At 41.4% G+C, this 19,527-nt stretch overlaps 1 protein-coding gene across 4 annotated transcripts; it reads left to right on the top strand.

Annotated features, from left to right (window-relative positions):
- The first annotated feature begins 179 nt into the window (after positions 1-179).
- On the top strand, positions 180-19,431 carry fyco1a (FYVE and coiled-coil domain autophagy adaptor 1a). Of its 4 annotated transcripts, none has more exons than XM_061684338.1 (18): positions 180-292; positions 2,302-2,402; positions 3,713-3,819; positions 3,921-4,046; positions 4,498-4,604; positions 5,189-5,332; positions 5,442-5,535; positions 6,644-9,145; positions 9,218-9,310; positions 10,622-10,740; positions 10,812-10,979; positions 12,680-12,832; positions 12,901-13,130; positions 14,268-14,421; positions 16,368-16,460; positions 16,546-16,756; positions 18,181-18,290; positions 18,484-19,431. In XM_061684338.1, exons 1-18 carry the CDS (start codon positions 252-254, stop codon positions 18,557-18,559), a joined length of 4,629 nt encoding a protein of 1,542 aa, XP_061540322.1. In that variant the 5' UTR covers positions 180-251; the 3' UTR covers positions 18,560-19,431. The 4 variants fall into 4 exon arrangements, with proteins under 4 accessions (XP_061540322.1, XP_061540324.1, XP_061540323.1 ...); XM_061684340.1 differs by lacking the exon at positions 180-292 and adding an exon at positions 701-792 and having other exon boundaries at positions 2,305-2,402; XM_061684339.1 differs by lacking the exon at positions 180-292 and adding an exon at positions 703-792.
- The last annotated feature ends 96 nt before the right edge of the window (positions 19,432-19,527 follow it).

The following is a 19,527-nucleotide window of genomic DNA, read 5'->3' as shown; positions in this document are numbered from 1 at the left end:
ACATTTAATTGAAGGGAGAAAAATAATAAACAGCAGGTCTGAAGGAGAAAGGAAAGAAAAAAATGAAACCCGGAAGGCAAAGATTCCAGGAAATAAAGTAGGTCGAACGGGGGGACGGAAGGTAGAAAGGAAGGAAGTCAAGAAAAATAGTTTTCAAGTGAAGGAAAGATGAAGGAAAGGAGGGCAGTCAGGAAGAGAAGAAACAAACAGGCCTGAGCTAAGGAAGGAAGGCGAAAAAGCAGTTTTAAGTGATGGACGGAAGGATAAGTGAAGAAAAAATGAATGCAGAAAAGTAAGTTGCAGAAAAGGAAGGAAGGGTGCATGAAGGGTGAGAGGGAAGACAGGTCAGGAAGGAAATAATAATAATAATAATGCCACATTTACAAACAAAGATGCTCGGGGGAAAACATTAAGATATAATCTCTCCCTTTGTTATTAAAAATAATTAGACATATTAAATATATTTTTCGAATTATAGATTACATAGCAAAGAAATTGTGCGTACTACTGTGCTGCTTGTTACTTTCGATATGAGTAAAAGTGTCAAAACAAGGAACAGAAAACTAGGACAAATGTTTATGGGTGCCAGCGATCACGTGATGCCAGTGTTTACACTGCGACGACAACTAACCTTGGCAGTCGTTAGATTCCGCCTACCATCTACATAACCATTGGTCGGAGGAAATAAGACTCGGTTTGTGAGTGGATGGTGACGTTTCAATCACACCAGCTGCTCCGTGTTGATCCTGCGACGCAGCTGGGTTGATATGGACATGAGTCATATGCTGGAAAGTATGTTAAAGTTTGTTTATTCCGCTGAGAAACAAAATCTCGATAAGAATCTTTAACATTTTAAAATAGCTTTTTCTTGTTGTTGATGACTTAGATGTTGTCAAGAATGCCTGGTGAATGTTTACAAGTTACAAGTTATTACTTATTAGTCGAATCGGCCTGAACGACTCGCTCGACGTGTGCGTGAGCTCTTTAAATGTTTTTTTTTTTTCCACTCTTTTGTTGCTAAATGTGTTGGATGATGTTATTAATGACACGTGGTATTTACTCGCGTTTCAAATATGTTGTCAAAGTTGAACAAAGCCGCCGGAGATTAACCTAGTTAGCTTTAAGCTAACGTTATAAATCGTAACATTGCTCTTAAAGTGGCCCCGGTTAAAGAAATAGATGATTTAGTAAAACGTGAGTAAGTTTCGGTTTACCTTGTCATTGGTTTCGCTTGCTTAGACTTTATAATTCTTTGTTCGACGCCATTTATGCTTCCCAAACACTTAGATTTCATTCCCCCAATGTAGATTTAGATTACCTTGCTAAATCACGTAAACATATCCATCAAATCAATACAACTTGCTAGTTATTGACAGCTTAATAAACCCTAAAAGTGAAGCATCAGAAAACTATTTAAAGTGCAATACAACAGTGTTGGAGCCTCACAGCCACCAAGGCCTTCTTTGTTGACCTGCATTTACAACCTAAATTCTAATATTTGTTCCATGAGATTGTATTAACTTATTCCCCAACAGTCTATTATCTTTATTTCGTAGCATTTCTCTTGGCTGCACTGCTTCCAGTACGTGTATGTTGATGTTGGATTATTATTATTATTATTATTATTGCCCAATCAGATTTCAGCCTGTCATGTAAATCTAATCTGCGCAGGGTATTCAGAATCAGTAGTGCTGGTAACTTTCCTCCTCACAGGGCCAGAGTGCTGGCCCACAATGATGTCTACGCTGTATTTTTCCGTCCTCTGACTGGTTGGTTTTAACAAAACTTGTTTTGAGTAGCAAAACAGGTCGATAGCAATACGCACACATTATTACATTTATCATAAGCATCTGTGATGAGTATTTTTTTAATTTAAATGTTTTAGAATTTTTGTTACATTATTTATTCTGAACTGCTCCAGATAATGTACGTGGCACAGTTATGTACTGTTATGTAGCGTTTTTGTATAGTATTGATGTTTTCTATAATCGTGACATGATAGTGGTGGTATTAAGAGGTGCATTAAGTCAGTTAAATCCCAGTTACCAAATGCACGGCCCTCCACTTCAATAAAATGTGTCCAGTCAGTGTGGGTGAGAATGACACTACTAGTGTTCATCATCACAATTCAGTGTCACATACCATTCTTGTGGCATTAGATTTAGGCAGTCAGTACACCATCAAAAATTTGCGAAGGTCAGAATTTTATAGAGGGATGTTAAAAAAAACAACAACTATACATGATGGGATGTGAAAGTATCTCAGGCTGGCTTTTGTGCTGATTCTGATATTCTGATTCAGCAGACTGGATGTGACCACTGGAAAGAGGAGCGGTGGGGCCATGGCTGTCGGAGCTACGGTGGGGGAGAGCCAGCTCCAGAGGATTATCCGAGATCTACATGGTACGCCCCCAGCTTTGTGTGCGTGTTTGTCTGTGCGCATGTGTATGTGTGTGAGACATGGTGGCGACAGTTGTGGTCTGACTTCGTGTGTGACTGTGGAGAAGCAAAAGGAGGCTTTACCATCACACTATGACCCTCCTTGACAAGCCTGGATCCAGCTAATTTCACCTCATCTGGTTTAAAAAAAAAAAAAAAAAAAAAAAAACTATCGCCGGTGGATGTGACTTTGTTTCCGTGTAGAAAAGTGGCAAAGTCTGTGTCAGCATGCAGCCAGACAAAGAGCGTGTGCTGAGAGTACACCCAGCGCACGTTTCCTTTCAATTTTTGCGATGGATACGAGGCAAGTAGAATATGCACACTAAGTGGACCCGCTTATATAATATGGTAGTGCTATAATATATGGGAAAAAGTTTACAGAAAGGCTATTTAACTAACTCAACATTTGGCAAGTTTACCGACTCTATTGAACTTGTTTTTCTACAAGAACCAGTAAGCATTAATTGCTAGTCCTGTGCCACAAAGTGCGTTCATGTCGACTGTGACATTCTTGACATTTTATGTCATGTCATTGTTCTCTTTAAATAATTTGACATCATAGTCAAAGTGTAATTATTGTCTTTTCTGTTTTTCCATTTTCGATGTTAAACAGTTGTTGCGAGTTTCGGTTTGTCTCGTAGATTTTAAAATTCATGGATGACCATGACGATATTTTAGCATTAAAAATGTTCCAATGTTCTACATACTCTGGTATTAACCAGCCAAGAAACATAAGCCACAGATTTTCATAATTATCAATGTTGTTATTTAGGGCAGCGCGAGCTGGGTGTTGGTCTAATTCAGTGGTTCGCAAACTTTTGCCACCACCTCCAGAAGTTCTTGGCTCTTCAAGTCCCACCATAGTGAGCAACCATAAAATATAGTAGCGTAGTAGGCCCGTAGTAGGTAGTGTTCATCAAAAACGAGATATTTAATATTTAATATAATTGTAACCCACTGTAACATTAGTTTCAGTTTGAACATTAACACTGCACTTCATTATAGGAAAATATAAAACTGTAGGCTACTTAATAGTCAATAGGTTACTATTGTCCATAAAAGTTAAATATTGTACTTGTATAAAAGTTTAAAAATAAATAGCTCGTAAATATTAAATGCAATTTATTGTACTAAAAGGGTAAATACAACTTTGAGAATCACTTGTCTAATACATTTGTTCACCACTGTACATAAATACATAAGTGTTCTGTTGCTTTTTTAAAAATGATTAATGAATCGAGTTTTTTTTTTTTTTTAATTCTTTGGAATTGCAGAGGCTGTTGGGGAACTTGCTAAAGAATACAAGGAAAATGGGGAGCCAATCACAGATGACAGCACCAGCCTACACAAATTCTCCTACAAACTGGAGTACCTGCTACAGGTTTGTGTCCCAATTATTATCATATCATATATGCAGTTATATTCGCCTAAATAATGTCATTCCAAATGACTTTGACAAATATGTCACAACTTGTCTCTCAGTTTGACCAGAAGGAGAAGACAACATTTCTTGGTACAAAGAAGGATTACTGGGATTACTTCACTGACTGCTTGGCTAAAATTAAAGGCGCGAACGATGGCATTCGCTTTGTCAAATCCATTTCAGAGGTATGAAAAGTTTTACGCAATCTTAGCCCTCGCAGATTGCACTGTAATCCATTTTTTAAAACTGTTTTGAAAATAATAAAACTGTCAATCAAAGGAGGCGACTGCTGGTGAGGGAAGATAATGAGGAAGCAAACATTCACATTTATATGCCAGAAAGCACAAAACCAAATCAGATTCATCGGTTTACGTCTGTACATAATGTATTGCATGCTGATTGCTTCTCAGTCATGTGGAGTAATGTGATTTCAATTGGAGTTGAGTGCGAGGAGGATGAATTCTCATTTTTATCGCAGCTCCTTGTGGAACATCCCTGCAAAATAACTGAGCCGTGTGTTAGACAATGTAGTAATAGATTCTCTCTCATCCATCCTAATAATCTGCAAAGGTTCAATCGAGCCAACTGGACTCTTCTTGTTCGTTGAAGACCTTTAACCTTTCCTCCCTCCGATAGCTGAAGACGTCGCTGGGGAAGGGCCGGGCATTCATTCGTTACTCCCTCGTACACCAGCGATTGGCTGACACCCTCCAGCAGTGCCTCATCAACCAGAGAGTCACCAGGTACAACTTCTACTTCTAGATGTAAAAACATTTTTTACAGTAATTAAGACACGCTGGTTATAATAGAATGTACTTTATTGTTTTTCCATAATTACATTTTCTGTTGTTGTCTTTTTACAACAGCAAAGTGGATAGTAGTTGCACACAGGAAGATAAGAATGTAAAAGAATTACATAGAATCCCCAAATATCTTTGTATACATTTACAACACAATGAAAAAATAAATAATACATATACCCTCCTCTGGAAGTATTGGAACAAGGAGGCCATTTTTTTTTATCTTTACTATAGACTGAAAACATTTGGTTTGGATAAATGAATGAATATGAGACAAGAGATCAACAATTTAGATTTTATTTTCAACCAACATGAAAACCAAACAGCTGTCTATGAGTGAACAAATAAAGCAATTATGCTTCTGAGAGAGAATGGAAAGCCATTACACAAACAGTGGCCACAGCCAATGGCAACATTTGGAACGCTTTGAAGAAGAAATAAACCACTGGCAAATTAAGAAAATGGAAGTAACGCTATCATTGGGCCTATATTTTTCCCCATGCATTTCTATTGCTCTGTCTCCACAGTGACTGGTACTACGCAAGAAGCCCATTCTTGAAGCCTCACCTCAGTGTCGATATCATCAGTCACTTGTACGAACTCAATGAGATTCACTTTGATGTCGCTTCCAGAGGATATGACCTTGATGCCTCCTGGCCCACTTTTGCAAGGTAAGAGTTTTGCTCGAAAAAAAACAGAAAAATACCAATAAGAATTGGAAATGGAGGAGTAGTTGAGGTCGTTAAGATTTACTGAAACTAGAAATGTCACTTTGAACAGGAGAACACTGGGAGGTGCAAGCTCACCTGGACACACATGGAAACCACCCAGTCGCAGTTCCAGTATTAACAGTTTGGCCAGCAGTTACTCCCAGGTAACTGATCAGAAGTCGAGCAAAATCGATTCCAGGATGCTGGTTGCCCTCCAATTTGTCAGGATTCAGGAAGAAAACAAAAAAATCTCATACAAATAATTGTTCCATTGTCACACTGTACCGGTCATAAACAATTACCAATATTGTTTGGTGTAACACTTTAACATTCTTCATGGTTGTACGTGTAAAATTGAATAAACCAAAGTTAATTGTTACATAGTAAAGAGAAAACACTTAACTTTGACATGTATCTTGACGATAGTCTCACTGCTTTGAATGCGAGTCGGTTGACTGCACGTGCATGGTGTATTTTTCTTGCGTTCTCTTAACACTGCTTGTTGAGACTGCGCCTTCTTTTAGAACAAATTTCACAAATAAGCCTCGAAAGCCAAAGAAAATTGTCCTCCTGAAGTGCACCGAACTGCATTCTTGTGACATAAACTGTCTTGATGTACACTGATGTGCTGACCTCTCGCTTCAGACTTTTTTGTGGGACTTGAGGTGAAAATGTGATATAGTGAGACCAACTTTTTATAGTTTTTCCTCCCTCACACACTTAAAACACATTAAAAACTATTAACGCATACCTTCTGAATATAACACAACACTCCCAAATATAATTGAAAGCATAAAATGTATAGAAATGACTGTACATATTGTAGCGTAGTTAGGTATTTGCGTTTTAGAGTCGAGGCCTGGTGGGGTGGTGTGAGTGTCTTGGTGTGAGTTGTGACTGGCAACAGCCAGTCACAACTCATAACAAGCAGCTGAGCGTGCTTGTTATGTTTGTGTTTAAATGTTATCAGGGCATTCAGTAAATGGATGTAAAGTGCATCAGTGACTGAGGCTCTCCTTTCCCACTTGAGAGGGCATTACCATAGTAAATATAACGTAAGAGCTAATGAAAACAATGCATTGGAAACCACAGCTTACCACTATTTAGCAGGGATTTCGGCAACAGACAAGTAGATACGCTTTACAAAAAAAACAATCAAAGCTATAGTGGGGAAACAATACTATATTTAAATTTTCTTTGTTTTCTCAGTACAGCACATTAAACTGTCCTCCTCCTTCCCAATGTTGTCTGTTTTCCCTTGCAAAAATTTAGCACGCATCTGAGTTCCTCGCCAGCCCCGACTATGGTCACGGTCTTCTGAATGACCTGAACGACTCCCTGCCTCCCTGCAACGAAGACGCCAGCACCGTCGAAGACCTCCGTCTGGAGTTGGACCGCTCCGATCTGAAGCAGCAGGAGCTCCTGAATAAAGTGCAGCAGCTTAGCGGGGAAGCCGAGGAGCTAAGAGGGGTTGTGGTGGCACTCCAGAGACAGCTGGATATATCGCTCACCGCGCAAGAGGAGCAACAAGATTTGCAGGGAGAGCTCAGGGGTTTGCAAGGGAGAGACGAGAGCCTTTCCAGAGAAGTGGAAAAACTCAAGAATGTAGAAGAAGCCATGGAGGCCAAACATCACCTCCTCCAGGAAAAGTTGGCAGTTACTGAGGGGAAGAACATCGAACTGCTGGCCAAGTTGGATGGAATTCTGAGTGAGAAGGGCCAGCAGGCGGCCAGTTACTTTGATTCAGCGCAAAAGATACACGAGTTGTTGGACAGCTTGAAGGAGGCAGAGAAGGGCAAGATGGAGGCAGTTGCTGAAGCTGAGGAGAAGAGAACGCAGACAGAAAGGACAGAGGAGGAGCTGAGGGTTAAGGAAGCTGCTGCAAAGGATGCCGAAACAAAACTCAGCGCGTTACTTACATCTGCATCTGAGGAGAAAGGCAGACTGCAGACCAAAGTACAGGAACAGTGCCACTCCCTTGAAATACTGCAAGGCGCCTTGTCGCTGAGCGAGAAGGAGACCAGCAACTTACAGAGGCAGCTTCAGGACTTCCAAACATCTCTAGCGGAAAAGGAGAAAGAGGCGGAGGAGGTGAAAAGGAAGGGACAAGAGGATCGAGGGGAGCTCCAACGTTTGGACAGCCAGAGGGAGACTTTAGAAGGAGAAATGTCTGCTCTAAAAGAGCAGTGGGAGATTAAAGAGGCAGAGCTGACCTCCAGCTGTGAAAAGGTACAACATCTTGAAGACCGAAACCAAAGACTGAGCGCCGAGAGGGACAAACTGACCTCAAAGCTCAACAACCTAGAGAGCTCCGTTCGAGAGAAAGACTCAAAGATTGAAGACTACAAGACACAGTGTGCCAATCTAATGGAATTAAATGAGAAACTGCTGACATCGGGGAAGAGAAATGAGGAGCTTAAGCAGGAGATAGCAGAGAACCGGAGAGTTCTCGAAGGTGAATTAGCATCCCTAAGGGCCTCTGAGAAACAACTAAGGAGACAGCTGGACGATGCCAAGATGACCGTGGGTGAAAAAGAAAAGGGGCTGCGTGAGGAGAATCTCAAGATGGAGGAGAATCTGCAGCGGGCCACCATGGCTACCAAGCTCTTGGATGTTACGTCGAAGCAGCTCGAGAAGGAGAACCAGAGTCTAAGAGAGGAGCAGGACACTGTGAAAGAGTCTCTCTTTCGGATGCAGGCCGACTTGAAGAGCGTTCATGGGCAGATCGGCGAGCTGGAGAAGAGCTTAGGAGACTCGCGTAAGAGTGAAGTCAGCCTTCAAGAGCAGCTCCGGGCTATGGAGGCGCAGCTACAGAGTAAAGAGAAGCACCTTGTTGAGGTGCAGTCCAGGGTGATTACTCTGGAGGCCAGGGAGAAGGAGCTTGAGTTGGCAAAGGCAAAAGCAGAAGCAACCTATGCAAAACAGACAGAAATGATTGAAATGGTTACAAGTGAGAAGCAGGCCATGGAGAAGTGCCAGCTTGAGAGAAGCGCTGTCCAGGCTCAAGAGAACCAGGAAGTGTCCGTCAAGGTGACCGTGATGGAGGGCCAGTTGGATGTGAGCATGAAAGAAGTGTCCAGGCTCCAGGCGGACATGCTAGACCTCAAGGTGAACATACACAGATCGGAGGAGGAGAAGCTCAAGTCCCAAGCACAGCTGGAGGTGACCGAGGTCCAAAGAGATGAGCTCCGGACACTGACTGAGCAGCTTAAAGTCCAGACGGAAGCCCTGAACCAGAAGCACGTAGCGGAGCTCCTGGAGTGTAAAAAGAAAGAAGAGGCGCTAACCGAGCAGCGCGACAGGGAGATGGCCGCCCACGCCGAGCTCTCCATCTCCGCAGCCGCCCACCGAGAGGAGATGTCCGCCCTTAAAGCTGAGAACAACCGTCTCACCGTGGAGAACACCGAAACACGAGAAGGCCTGCACAGGGCCAACACAGAGATGGCAGAGCTAGGAATGACCATCTGTAAGCTAAGCGCGGAGAAGGAGGAGGCCAGAAAGCATTGGGTGGACGATGCCGCCGCCATCGAGGAACTGAGGCACGAGGTCGAGCGCCTAGAGGACTGCGTGGGCCAATTGCAACTTGAAAATAACAGACTAGAAGGGGAGCTGGGCCAAAAAGAGAAACTACCAGAAACTATCACGAAACTTCAAGAACAACAAGAAAAGAGCAGGAACCAACTGCAGAACATCAGGGTCTCCAGTCAAGAGGAGATGGAGGCTTTGAGGTTCCAGATGAGCTCCGAGAACATGAACCATCAAGTCCAGATGAAGGTGAATTAGTCCAAAAACATTGCAGTCTTGTTTGTTTTTATGCCATGATTATTCACTCATCTCACTTATTAGAATTTGGAGAAGCAGCTAATGGAGGTCAAAAGCCAGCTTCAGGAGGAGACAAAGACAGTGTCGTGTTTGAAGCATAGAGTGTCTGAACTTGAGGTATGTGTCCTCCAGGCATCAACCAACACATTTAGTCGTAGTAATACATCTTCATTCTCCAGAGAGGTCATACATAGATGTATGAAAATACACTTGAAGTAAAAGGAAGCCTCTGCAGACTCAATGCTCTGTAGTCTGAGACTCCTCAGAGTTAAAAAAAAAAAAAAAAAAAAAAAAGAAAAAAAGATGATACTGCCTTCATCATAAATGCCCCTGGGAGATAACTACACAGATTTGTGCCTTGTCTAACATTCAGCTGCGATACATTGGGATGTCTTCTTTTCACACATATTGAGAATTGTATCTTACTTGAATGGTGGCAGCAGAATAGCTAAACTGAGCACTGTAGCAGACCCAAATTTAATTGATAGATGACTAAACTGGGCTGTGGTGACCAATAATTGTATTGCGGTGTTGTTTGTGGGTTCCCCTCTTTTTTTAAAAATGATTTTTGCTGTACTAGGCAAGGAAGTAAGTAGTTAGGCCTTTACAGTCTGAGTGCATGTTTATTACTTTACGGTAAATGCTAATCTTATGTGTAAACAGGGACAGATTTATCCATCCGTCCATCAATCCATTTTCCGTACCGCTTATCCTCACTAGAGTCGCAGGAGTGTTGGCGCCCATCGCAGCTAACTATGGGCGAGAGGCGGGGTACACCCTGAACTGGTCGGCACCCGATTGTAGGGCACATATCGATAATTAATCATTTACACTCACGGGCAAGTTAGAGTCTTCAATTAACCTACCATACATGTTTTTGGAATGTGGGATGTACCCAGAGAAGACCCACCGAGGCACGGGGAGAAAATGCGAATTCCACACAGGCGAGACCAGATTTTAACCCCGGTCCTCAGAACTGTGAGACAGATGTCGCCCACCTTGCTGCCCCTGGGACAGATTTAATGATATTCAAAATTAACAGCTGAAATCATTTCTTTTTTAGGAAAGTGTAAAATCAAAGTGTAACATCAGTAGTTCTTTTTTTTCGGAAATGAATGATGCATGAACTAAAAGTACAACACTAACAGTTTCCAGTGTGACTTACTATGATATAAAAACCATAATAATTGCAATCATTTCTACATAAAATGATTGGAGTGATGGACACCTGTTGTTTAGATTATGCCAGGATCCTTCAGAATGGTGCAAACAATTGTTTTCTCCAATAAAATCAGGGATATTGATAAATAGTTTTTTTTTTTTCGCCACTTTCTTGTATTATTTCCAGACAAAGAGATACCTTTTCAACAAATAAAAATTCGGTCTAAACCATAAGTGCTTTACTAATTGTTCTCCTGTTCTTAACAGGCTGAGAATGAGCAGTACCTGCAGGTAAGCGGTGAGAAGGACTCTCATATCACCAAGACGGAAGCGACCGTTTCCGAGAGCAATGGCGCGATTCAGCAGCTGGGAGATGCACTCACAAGGTTCACGCACAGCGACGATTGCCAATTTGTATTGAGCTTGTATTGTCCCTAAAGTGTTTCTCCTTACTCAGCGCCGAAAGCTCACACTTGGCCGCGCAAAACGAATGCGAAGACTTGAAGCGCAAACTGGACGCGGCCGAAGCTGCCAGACAAAGTCAGGACCTGAAGATGACGGCTGAGATCGATGACCTCAACAGGACCAAGGTCAACCTGGAGGAGCGCCTCATTGAGCTTATAAGGTAGCACCCAGTCTATTAACGGCAGTGAAGAGCAGCCGCTGGAACAAGTGGAGTGAGCGCGTCGTTATATGTTTGGAAGTCTACTTTCTAGCCATTATGGTTCTTAGATATTACCACTGGGTTTTTAACAGGGTTTTCCAGGGAGAGCAGATTTTGTTCTCCTCACGCTGGATAGGCTGAAAGATACCGAATGAGAGCCGACAAGGTTTGCTTGAATGTGAGGAAATGTACGCAGACTCTTTGATGAAGACGAAAGCAGGAGGCGAGAGGTACAGGCAGCAAAAGAGAATAGAAGCTTTCTCTCTTTTATTCTGGTATCAGCAGCTGTTGTTGCCTCAGTGCCCACAAGGCTTTTACGTTCGGCAAAGTTGAACACTGAATGTCTGTGATTCTGTCAATTACTTCCCCTTGGATCTGACCACACGATCTCAATGTTCTTCCTCATGTGTTATGAATTACTTTTCACCTGCTTTATTTTGTGAAATCAATCTACTTCTATATATGGTTACATGGACCTCAGGTACACCTGCTTATTCGATTCATTCGTGTTATATTCATGTAAGCAACAATGCTAGAAATAGATCTCATTATGATGCCCTTTAGTTCGTCCTCTCATATTCCTCTGACAGGGTCATTCAAAAATGAGAATTATTATCTTCCTAAAGGCGGATGTTTTGATGTAAGTCTTGTATTGAATCTCATTAGCTTGTCCTTTTGAAGCAGTTAAAGCTCCGAGAGGAATATTGTAGTATACACCGATCATATGAAAAAGAACTACAAATGTTGAGTGTCAATCTTTTGACAGCTTCCCCCTTTTAACACCACTGTGAATGTTACACAATTGCAGCTGAAGTGTTCTGCACTACATTTATTGAAACACACGTCAACCAATCACAAGTGTATTCACTGCTCTTACACTTCCTTTCCCCACAGCATTACATACACCTTGGGTGGCAAACGTGCAAAAGATTTCCGGTTCAATTTGTAGAAAAAAATATGATTATATCCAAAGTTGGCCAATTTTATAGGAATGAATAACAATTGTTACTGTATTAGATTTTTTTAGTATGCTGTACTAATGGTGTAATAGAAGTTCAATTTTAATTTAATTTTTTTAAAAAACACTACCATTCAAACGTTTTGGGTCACCTTGACCCATGAAAAGCACTTTTGTACATGGTGCACACACTATTTTTCAAAAGTTTGGGGTCAAATTTGTACTTTTTCTTTAATTTATTATTATTATTTTTACCAAATTGACTGTCTATCCATCCATCTTCTTCTGCTTATCCGAGGTCAGCTCGCGGGGGCAGTAGCTTTAGCAGGGAAGCCCAGACTTCCCTCTCCACAGCCACTTCGTTGTGTGTGTGTGTGTGTGTGTGTGTGTGTGTGTGTATATATATATATAAAATTTAATAAACATATTCCATATGTTTTTTCCCCAACTCTCATGTTATACACTAACCTACATTTTTGTACATTTCCAGTTTACTCCCATAATTGTATCTGTGTAAACATAATACAATTAAATACAAGAGCTATATAAAAAAAATCTACCCTTTCCTAATATCAGAATGCTCTCTTTTACTCGACAATCAATTGGGTATTATGTTAATAGTGTATTATTGGGGTTGAAGTTTGTAGTGGTATTGAACTTGTGCCTCTTATCCAGCTACATATAAGGTTTCCTTTCCCTTTAGGGACAAAGATGCCCTGTGGCAGAAGTCGGACGCCCTGGAATTCGAGCAAAAACTGCGGGCGGAGGAGCGCTGGTGGTTGGTGGACAAAGACACCACTCACTGTCTCGGCTGTCAGGGCCAATTCACCTGGTGGCTGCGCAGGCATCACTGCAGGTGTGCACTGACCATCCCAAACGGGACGCTTTTCAAGACATGACATAATAACAATAATTTTTTTGTAGACTCTGCGGCCGCATCTTCTGCTACTACTGCAGCAACAACTACGTGATGACCAAGCACAGCGGAAAGAAGGAGCGCTGCTGCAGGGATTGTTTCAGCCAACACAGCGCAGTGGTGGAACGTTTCACTGCCGCCGAGCTGAGCCCGTCTGATCCGCAGCCTTCTCCGCCGGGAGCCGGACCTCATCCTACCCCTGAACCTGCCCCGTATAAATCCACTCCCAGTGTCACAGGTGCGAGCCTAGCTGGGAAAATCAACATTATCCCAGGGACATGTGTGACAGTTTCCTTGACATAAATCAACACTTTGCTTGTTCTTTAAAGATAATCAATAAGTCATAAGCTCTAAGCTTAACTGAAAAGTTGGACTTGTCAGGAACAGGAAACACCATAGACTGTCAATGAGCTTTTTGCTTTTAGCCGGAAGAAAGCATTACAGTTAAGGCCTGTTTATCGAGGAGGGTTTATCGAGATGATTCAGACCCGACTGCAATCGATGGAAATCCCAATATAGAGAGACCAAAATAAAAAAAAAAAAAAAAAAAAAAACACACGAACGCAAAACGTATTCAAACACACTTTTTTAAAAGTATTCCTTAGTGCCTGTTCTTGCTGTCTCGTTTGTAGTTCTCCAAAAACCTCAGTGCTGCTCAGTATGTTGTGCCACAATGTGGTACTACGTTGAAGGCATGCAACTTTAAATTCTGACTTTGCTGTATACTATAAAAACCCATAAAAAAATGATTACTTAAGAATTTGCAATGTATCATCATTTGCGTCCCTGCTATATTGCAGATTATGTGATGTGTTGTGGAAATCTGTAGTTTATAGCAATTGTTTTTCATGGGTTGTTACAGCATTCTTACTGTAATGCCCTCGCATGAGAGAAAAGAGTCGCCAGTGCACTTTTCAGTCCTTTATTGAACGTTAGGAGAACAGTAAAACACAAGAAGCACACTCATGCAGGAGCTGCTGTAGGCTACAGCTTACTCCCAACCACTCAAGCAGACTCGCCAACGACGCGCACATCCCAACAGGCCCCGCCTCTTAAAGGCACATACCTAACACAGTAATTTCTATACATTTTAAGCTTGCTATTTTTTTGTATGTTCAAATACATCTACAATGTGTTTAGGGTGTTTTACTAAATTTAAATGTGTTTAAAGTTTGTGGGAGGGGTCAAACGATTTAAAAAAAGTGTTTCACTATGGGCTCACTATATTACTAATTTTTACCTATAGTGGGTGGGTCTGCAACATATCGCCCGCGATGAGCTTGGGTTCACTGTAAGTGTGTAGTTGGTACTTGGTCCATATTCCCCCTTACCACCATTAGTTTGAACCTAATCACATCCGCATGTTCGCTTCCAGTTTCAGATCCGAGCGACAAGCCTGACGACGGCACTTTCGATATCATCACAGAGGAGGAGGTAAACGGCGTGTATGACAGTGACACCAATTCACAGACCACCGGCGGCTCCTTTGAGGGAGAACAGGAGCGAAGGCCACCCGGATCCTTGGACATGTGAGTATTTATAATTGTAGCCACCTATCCAAGCTCAGTAAGGTTTGCTTGGTATACTTAAGTTCTCAACGTGGGTGTTTGCAATGCACTTCGAATTGCAATAAAGTAATATGACAAGAAAGAATGACCACAATGGATATTAAGCGATTGACTCCAGGCAATTGTAACCTTAGTCGAACGCTTCAGCCTGGTGATAGCTTGCTGTAAAAGAGACAAATGGAATCAATTTAATAGTGACAACCTTTTGGAGCACAGTGGAGGCATTGGATTATAATGCAGCAGTGATTTTGGGGGAGAGGCAGTGTACACACTGGACTGGTTGCCAGTCATTCGCAGGACACGTATAGACAAACAAGCATTCAATCACACAGTCGCATTTATGGACAATTTTGACTCTTCACTTAACCTAACATCATGTTTTTTGGAATGTGGGAGGAAGCCAGAGTACCTGTAGTAAATTTAAGCAAGCACAAGGAGAACATGTAAAATCCACACAGAAAAGATTTGAACCCCAAACCTCAGAACTGTAAGGCAGATGTGCCAACCACCATATTGCCCTTTTTATTGCTAGCCATCCTCAAATTAGCAATGTGACAAGTGGCTGCCATCTTTATGTAATTTTCTGAAAAACATGGAATGAGCGCCCAAACGGCTCAAAAATCCTCCACAACAAATAAATTGACAAAAAAAACAATCAATTACTCAAGTACATGATAACTATCACTAGTACTAGTACTATTGCAGACTGCTCTTCTCGCAAATAATGTTCCATTTGCACTATTTAAGTGGAGTTTTTAGGGCAAAAACGCCGTTTGAACCATCACGGTAATTTTGATGCGTCAACTCGGTGAACCCCTCGGAATTCTGGCCCATAAGAGCTTATCGTGGATATTTTGGAAACTTGTCAGCAAATCAGAGGAAGCGTTCCCCAAGTAACAGATGAAACAAAAGTGTCATAAAAGGCAATTTTCTTCCATGATGTAATTTTCAAAGGTCTAGGTGCGTTGTGCTCAGCTTGAGGTGGCCATTCCAACCAGATTTAGTATTCTGACAGGCTGTCATTTTTGGGAAACATTGCTACTTAAATTTTAAGACTACACTTATATATACAGTAATACCTCTTGTCTTATTTTGTTTTGAGACTGGAAATGGGTCAAGCATGAGTACAGATGTGAAAAAGGTCACGTAACTAAGCCCAGTAGGCCAACAATTTTTTTCTCTATTATAATCTTCTCCACCCTCAAAGATGGGAAGCAGAAAATCTAGAAGTACACAATTTCCCTGTTGCTTGAGATACAACATCAATTGTTGCATGCTGTGTACACCCTGCTGCTACATTTACAAAAGAAAACAGTCTGAGCCTTCTTCAGTTTTTGGCACGAATGCCAACATTAACTCTTCGGATTAATCAGCACCACCTAAATAAAGTTCATGCTGACATGAAGTGGTGCATCTGGCCCCTGTGCAAATAGTTTACAAGCTTCCTGTTGGTTTCTTGCGCTCCTTAGAGAACACTCATCACTAATGTTAGGAATAATATAGCTGTGGCGAGTAAATGTATGAAAGTCACGCGGGTTCTTTCTTGAGCTTCGTAATGTGTCAAAATAATCTGGCTCTTCAAGGAGCTTTCAACTGCATATCACTGTATTTATCAGTGAGTCCTGATGGTTACATGTAATGACAACTTTGCCATCTCCATGACGACCGAGCGTATTTCATTGGCCGCTAAGATTTGTCTGAAAGCCCCAGAAAAAAAGGCTCCAGCAGATGCGTGATGTTGGGTTAAGATTGCCGTAGACTTGTGGGTAGCATCCAAGTAAAAGTCATTATCCTGGAGGGTTTCAGCAAGTCATCTTGAGATATAGCTGTCCCTCTCCCCCTTAGCTTTAGATGGGGTTCCATCATGAGGATGGAAATGATGATATTATTTTCCTTTGTGTGTGCAGAAGTGTAGGAGAATTAACCCCCAATGAACCGGAGGAGAATGTGGCCACCGTGCAGGATTCGGAAATCAACCTACTCAAGTCAGGAGAACTCACGTGAGTGTTGACGTCACCCGACCCCCGTGACCTTTGCCAAATCCTTTCCTACTAAAATGGCCTCTGCGCTTCTCCCTGCTTGCAGGATGGCCGTCCAGCTCAATATCGAGGATATTTCCCAGTTTGGCGATGGCTCCCGAGAACTTTTCATCAAATCCAGCTGTTACAGTGTAGTGACTGTTGCTGTGGGCGACCCGGGCCCAACCATCAGCTGGATGTTTTCCTCAGAGCCTAAAAGCATCTCCTTTAGTGTGGTTTTCAAGGAATCTGCTGACGTTCAGGTGGAACAGTCAAAGGTAGATACATTGGTGCTTGAAAATAAATGCCTTACAGAGGATTTGATTTGTGTGTTGAATACGCTCTGTAACTTCCAGTAACAACCCAGGCTAAACTTACATCCTCCCAGATATAGATCTTAGTCGCTCAGTTCACATCACTTCACATCACTTCAACATACTTCCTTCACACCAACTATTACTTTCCTTTTAGCCAGGGCTTTGACATCATTTTGTGATATTTTAGGGCATTACAGAAAGAACACTAAAATACGCAAATAGATGTGTTTTTCAGTGAACAGCTGAGAATTGGTTCCACAGAAAAAAAAATTGTGTACTTCCTATACACCAATTACTACTTTGTTACTAGGCAGGGCTTTGACACCATCTTGTGGCCTTTTGGAGCATAAAACAAATAGGTGAGTTTTTCAGTGAGTTGCTGTGGCTGGGATCCGCAGATAGGTCGGTTTTACTGTAAGTAATATGATCATTTTATTTTTGCTTGAATAATGAATGATAATTTGTATTTTTTTCATTTCTCCATATTTTCCATATTGCTATTTTTGTTGCAGTTTGCAGTGGTTTTGAACTGCTTATAAATAACGTAAATGACATCTACTACAAATACTAAAAGTACTGTACTAGATCTCTCAAGATGTTATTAAATTATAATTACCGGTAATAGCACTCCCTCGATAGTTATGATTCAGCTCTTTTGTGGGGGTGTCCCGAATGTTCTGTGAGAGGAGTGTACTTTCACGCTCCACAGACTGTGACCCCCTGCAGATTGTGGAACCACTGAAGAACATGTAGAATAGCGACATTAATATTCCATAACCACCTACATTATTTAATTGTTCCTTGATCATTTTGATCCATTTTGTGTGGCGGATGTCCTTATTGGGGTCACGGGTGAGCTGGAGCCTATCCCAGCTGACTTTGGGTGAGAGTCGGCGTACACTCTGAACTGGTCGCCTGTCAATCACAAGGCATATATAGACAAACAAGCATTCACACTGACATTCCCAAATCCCACTGATGGACAATTTAGAGTCTTTAGTGAATAAATGTTTATGAAATGTAGGAGGAGGCCAGAGTACCTGGAGAAACCCCCCGCAAGCACAGAGAGAAAAACAGGAAGGCCAAATACGATATTCGAACCATCTGACCTTTCGACTGTGAGGCAGACAGACTCTCCCACCCTGCTGTCTCATATTGAGTTTAATAAAAGGAATTCTTTAAAAAAAATAAATAAATAAATAAATCTCTTAAATGTTCTCAAATGGTATGCCAAATCTGAACTGAATATCACACACAGTGGGGCATACATTGACTTTCCCTACAGGCAGTAATGAGGCCGCTTCGATATTGTTGATTGGCAACTGGGGGAACATTGATTTTTTTTTCCCCACAGGCCGACAGTCTTCTGTTCTTTTCTTTTCAAGGTTCTAATTCCACTGACTCGCTGCAATTCCCACAAAGAGACCATTCAGGGGCAGCTGAAAGTGCGTCGGCCGGGCACCTATGCGCTCATCTTCGACAACTCTTTCTCACGGTAGGCGTGTGCTTCTTTACCTGCAAGTGATTCCTCCATTTGAGTAGATGGACACTTGTGAATGAGTTATTACATTAAAACAACTCTGACCATGGCCTCCTACTACATTTTATCCGGCTGTCTGTTTATCTCGCAGCGTCATGCATCAGTTAATGGAATTGCGACCGTTTGATTGGAATCCCTCTCCCCGCAGGTTTATCTCCAAGAAAGTCTTCTATCATCTGACCATGGAAAAGCCCATTATCTACGATGGAAGCGACTTGCCCTGAGGCTTTAACGTCACATGGCTGTCGCTTAAGTATCACCATGGCAACGAAATGGAGTGTTAGAAAAAGTCATCTTGAGTGACATTTGTTGGAAAGAAAAACAAGAATGTCTCACAAAATTTGCAGATACTTTTTTTTTTTTTTGACAGCGTTGACGTGCTGCAAGGCAAATATATACACCAAGTAACATTCTTGTAGTTCAGCATTACATTGGAAAAAAGCAGTAACACTAGAAAAATGTAATTGGCAATTAATTCTAAAACAAGAAGCCTATGAAGACTGCTTTTTTGTGTATTTTAATCATTATTATAATTTTTTTTTTTTTTTACTATACAACATTGTTTTAAAGTTATCAGTCTATTGTGCACTCGTGTAGTCTTCCAATTCAAACACCCTTAAGAGGCAGGAAACATTGAAGTTGGTTTTTTTTTTGTGTCTGAACACTATTTGCACTGTGCGCACTTCTCAGGAGTTTGGCATGAATGTGACACTTAGTTGTCATTTTATGGTTTTGTCTCCAGCAAAGCAAAATATTGAATGAACACCGCCATCTTACGATGACACGTTAGTATTTTGCAGCCACTGGAGCTTCCAAGTGCCTATTGACTAATGGCTCGTAATAGGGGTTCATTTTTGGGCAATGTTGTGTTTGAGTAGGTTGGGTTTTATTATGTCTTTTTGACATGTTTTAATTGTGTGTCTGTTTTATATTTAGAGAAAAACAAGTTTTGTTACATTTGAATGCTGTTCTTGTTAAAGCAAGGTCTTACCTTTGCCGATCTCTTCTATTTTTGATTGGTGCAAATTTATATGCAAAGCTTTTTTTCTCTACAAAGCTTCACTTGTTAAAAATATAAAATGTTCTCATGGTATGATCCACGCGGTCATGTGTTTTACTTCCTGTGTGCATGAAGAATGATAGCTGTAACCAAGTCAGACATTGACAGAATTTATTGTTTAAAATATTGGGA

This window comes from Phycodurus eques, chromosome 8 (genome assembly GCF_024500275.1).
Source record: "Phycodurus eques isolate BA_2022a chromosome 8, UOR_Pequ_1.1, whole genome shotgun sequence".
In the NCBI taxonomy this organism is placed as follows: Eukaryota; Metazoa; Chordata; class Actinopteri; order Syngnathiformes; family Syngnathidae; genus Phycodurus; species Phycodurus eques.
The sequence above is the reverse complement of the archived record's forward strand: the minus strand, read 5'-3'. Positions and strand labels throughout refer to the sequence as shown.

Coding starts and splice junctions, on each gene's coding strand:
- fyco1a (XM_061684337.1), top strand. CDS start 910: ATGTTTACAAGTTACAAGTTATTACTTATTAGTCGAATCGGCCTGAAC. Junction 16,461..16,545: donor CTCAAGTCAGGAGAACTCAC/GTGAGTGTTGAC, acceptor CCCTGCTTGCAG/GATGGCCGTCCAGCTCAATA. Junction 18,291..18,483: donor TTCGACAACTCTTTCTCACG/GTAGGCGTGTGC, acceptor CTCTCCCCGCAG/GTTTATCTCCAAGAAAGTCT.